We start from the raw sequence: 3,097 nt of genomic DNA, 5'->3' as shown, positions 1-3,097 counted from the left end.
AGCTCTGGTGGCTTTGCAAGATTACTTGGTGTTGGGCGTGCGCTCACATTTCCAGGCTTGGACCCGGAGAGGAACCCCTTTGTTACCGTTTGAAATAAGAAGATCAGAGGGGAAGACGGGGTTTGAAAGGAGGATTAGGGAGTCCTAACTCTTTGCCGACCACCTCAGCCTGAATCTTTATAAAAAGATCGAGAAGTGCAACGAATTTCGGAAATCATGCCAAGTTCCCTTGAAGCCTATCCTGGAACCTAGCTTCCGGACCCAGAAATTCCCCCCAAGACAAGCCTGGTGTGGCAGGCAGTTTGGACCCACCAGCATCTACCTCTGCTTTTAAGATACTAATGCCCATTTTCTGCTGAGAGTTTCATTTCTTGGGTGACGAGTTTGCTTTTCGGCGAATAATGGAGAACCGTAGACCCGGTGGAGTGCTGACCACCTTGCCCTACTGCCTCCGCACTGTGCCGGTGGGATTACCAGGGACTCCGCCGCGACTGCCCCTGAGGGACCCCTTCAGGGACTCCTTCGGTCTAGACGTGGCGTCCTGGGACCGTACGCATGGGGACTGCCCACGGAGGCGGTCCTACCTGCCCCTGCCGCTGGATGGCGCCTTCGAGCCCGCCTTTCTCCTCAAGCGCAACGAGCGCGAGCGGCAGCGGGTGCGCTGCGTGAACGAGGGTTACGCGCGCCTCCGGGACCACTTGCCCCGGGAGGTGGCCGACAGGCGCCTGAGCAAGGTGGAGACGCTCCGCGCCGCCATCGGCTACATCAAGCACCTTCAGGAGCTGCTGGGACGCCATGGCCCGGGGCAAGAGGGCGCGGCCGGCGCTGGCGGCGGGCGCCGGGCCGATTGCTACAGCGACGGCGAGTCCAAGGCGTCCTCGGCGCCCTCGCCCTGCAGTGAGCCGGAGGAGGGGGCCAGCTAGGAACGCCCGCGCGGCGGCGCCTCCCGCGAGCACTGAGCAGCGCGCTTTTGGGGCTGAGGTCTAAGGTCCTCCCCGAAGAGGGCTTGCGTTTTTAATCTAGTTTCTTCTCCAGGCCTACGGTTTAGGAAAAAGAAATGAGTACTGCAGGGGAAAAAGGTATTTTGACATTTTGGTTTATTTTTTTCCCCTCTTGCTGGTTACATGCCTGCAACTTCAAGTGCCTGCTACTATTAAGGCAACTCTCGTCCAGTGCTTTTAAAATCCAAACTGCTTCAAGTCAGAATTTTGTTCACTTGAATGTGGACGTTTGGGTGTGTGGAGAAGGAAAAGGTAAGGGCTAGAATGTAAATAGATTTGGAGAACCTCATTCTAAAAATAATCATTCTAAAAACGCAACGGGCGGTAACAACTGGAATTCCCCAGTCTATGATTGTGGCTAAATTATACACATAAATATTGAAATACATCCAATCTTAATCAAGGAAGTACTGACAAAGTGCCAGCCCTTAGGAGGAAAGGCACCTGCATTCCTTTCTTGGGGAATTTTATTAGGAATTTAACTGACACCCGTGCTTTGTTTGGGTGAAGGTGACTCTCAGCTGCCACTTGAACACCAATTTGCCAGCGCCTGGTGCCAGACTTCAGTGCATGGTGTTGACTGAATGTGTGAACGGTGGTGGTAAAGAGAAGACACTGTCTATTGGATACATTCTAGTTTACCAGAAAGTGACCACTTGGAAAGTTCATACCATTTAGCAGATAATAAAGCATCTTAAGTGTTAGTGAGCTCTTTGGAAGAGAACCCAGATTTGTATGAAATCTCATTTTTCTTGTCAGTCACTCCCCCCCCCTTTTTTGGTATTCTTTGTAAGTCTCATTTCATCTAACCACCTTTGTTTAAATTGAAGTGACACTGTGACTTTAAAAAAAAAAATTGGAACTACTTAAAAGTGCCTTTTGATGGTTGAACTGGATGGGGACAGATGTAAGGTAACAGAGGTGAATTGAGGTTGGTATGTTCTCACACTTTTTTTCACTTTGAAGACTTCCAGGTATATTGAATAACCTAGGGACTTGGGCGATGTTTCCAGTTTTTTTTTTTAAATATTTGGTTTTGATCATTATTTTTCTGAGAAACAGTTATGAATTCAGTAAATAAGTCAATTCCTTGTTGACATAGGGAGATAAATGTCCTCTCTCTCAAATTGTTTTCTGCTGTGAATTGCCCTTTCCATGAAGGCAGCTGTGATCTGGGGAACTGGACATGGAGAGGGAACTAACATTGGTGAACTCTTTCCAAGTATTTCACTTAATCCTCATAAGCTAGATTTATTACCTGCTTTTACAGTGATGAGAGCTCTGGTGGCATAGTCCCTAAGGCATTTGACTGCTAACCAGAAAGCTGGCGGTTCAAACCCACCAGCCACTCCTTGGAAGGAAGATTGGGCAATTTTCTCCTGTAGAGATACTGCCTCGGAAACTCAAGGAGGAGTCGCTATGAGTCAAATCGACTCGACGACAGTGAGGTTTTTTTTTTTTTTTAAACAGTGTTGCCAACTAAGGGACGTTAATATTCAGTGAACATCTTTTATATGCCAAGAAATTTGTTGTGTGCTTTTTGAAAGAACATTTTATCCTACTTAATTCTCAGAAATTGGTGAGGGTGTTACACATATTGTATGGTTAAAAAAATGAGGTTCATAGACATTACATACCTCACCTAGGTTAGTGTTGAGTTGAGATTCAGTGCTGAGACTTTCTGACTGCAAAACCAGTTGCCATAAAGTCAGGATCAACTCACGATGACCCCATGGGTGTCAGAGAAGAACTAGACTCCATAGGGTTTTCAATGGTTGATCATTCAGTAGTAGGTTGCTAGGCCTTTCTTCCAAGGTGACCCTGGGTGGACTCAAACTTCAAACACGTCTTTTAGTAGCTGAGTATGTTGACCGTTTGCAGCAACAAGAAAGTCCATTGGAGAATGTTGTTATTAGGTGCTGTCGAGTTGGTTCTGACTCGTAGCGACCCCATATACAACAGAACGAGATGCTGCCTGGTCCTGTGCCATCCTACAATCATTGCTGTGTTTGAGCCCCCTGTTGCAACCCCTGTGCCAATCTATTTCATGGAGGGTCTTCTTTTTCACTGACTCTGTGTTTTACCAAGCATGATGT

At 47.5% G+C, this 3,097-nt stretch overlaps 1 protein-coding gene across 1 annotated transcript; it reads left to right on the top strand.

The window, feature by feature from the left end:
* Window positions 1-401: 401 nt before the first annotated feature.
* Window positions 402-923, top strand: ASCL4 (achaete-scute family bHLH transcription factor 4). Its single transcript, XM_007948246.1, has one exon. The coding sequence runs from the start codon at window positions 402-404 to the stop codon at window positions 921-923; it is 522 nt and encodes a 173-aa protein (XP_007946437.1).
* Window positions 924-3,097: the final 2,174 nt, after the last annotated feature.

Source organism: Orycteropus afer, unplaced genomic scaffold (assembly GCF_000298275.1).
Source record: "Orycteropus afer afer isolate SDZICR_OR568_19922 unplaced genomic scaffold, OryAfe1.0 scaffold00209, whole genome shotgun sequence".
Lineage (NCBI taxonomy): Eukaryota > Metazoa > Chordata > Mammalia > Tubulidentata > Orycteropodidae > Orycteropus > Orycteropus afer.
This window is presented reverse-complemented; position numbering and strand designations above follow the sequence as displayed.

What these genes read in the sequence shown, in the direction of transcription:
- ASCL4 (XM_007948246.1), top strand. Translation starts at nt 402, where the DNA reads ATGGAGAACCGTAGACCCGGTGGAGTGCTGACCACCTTGCCCTACTGC.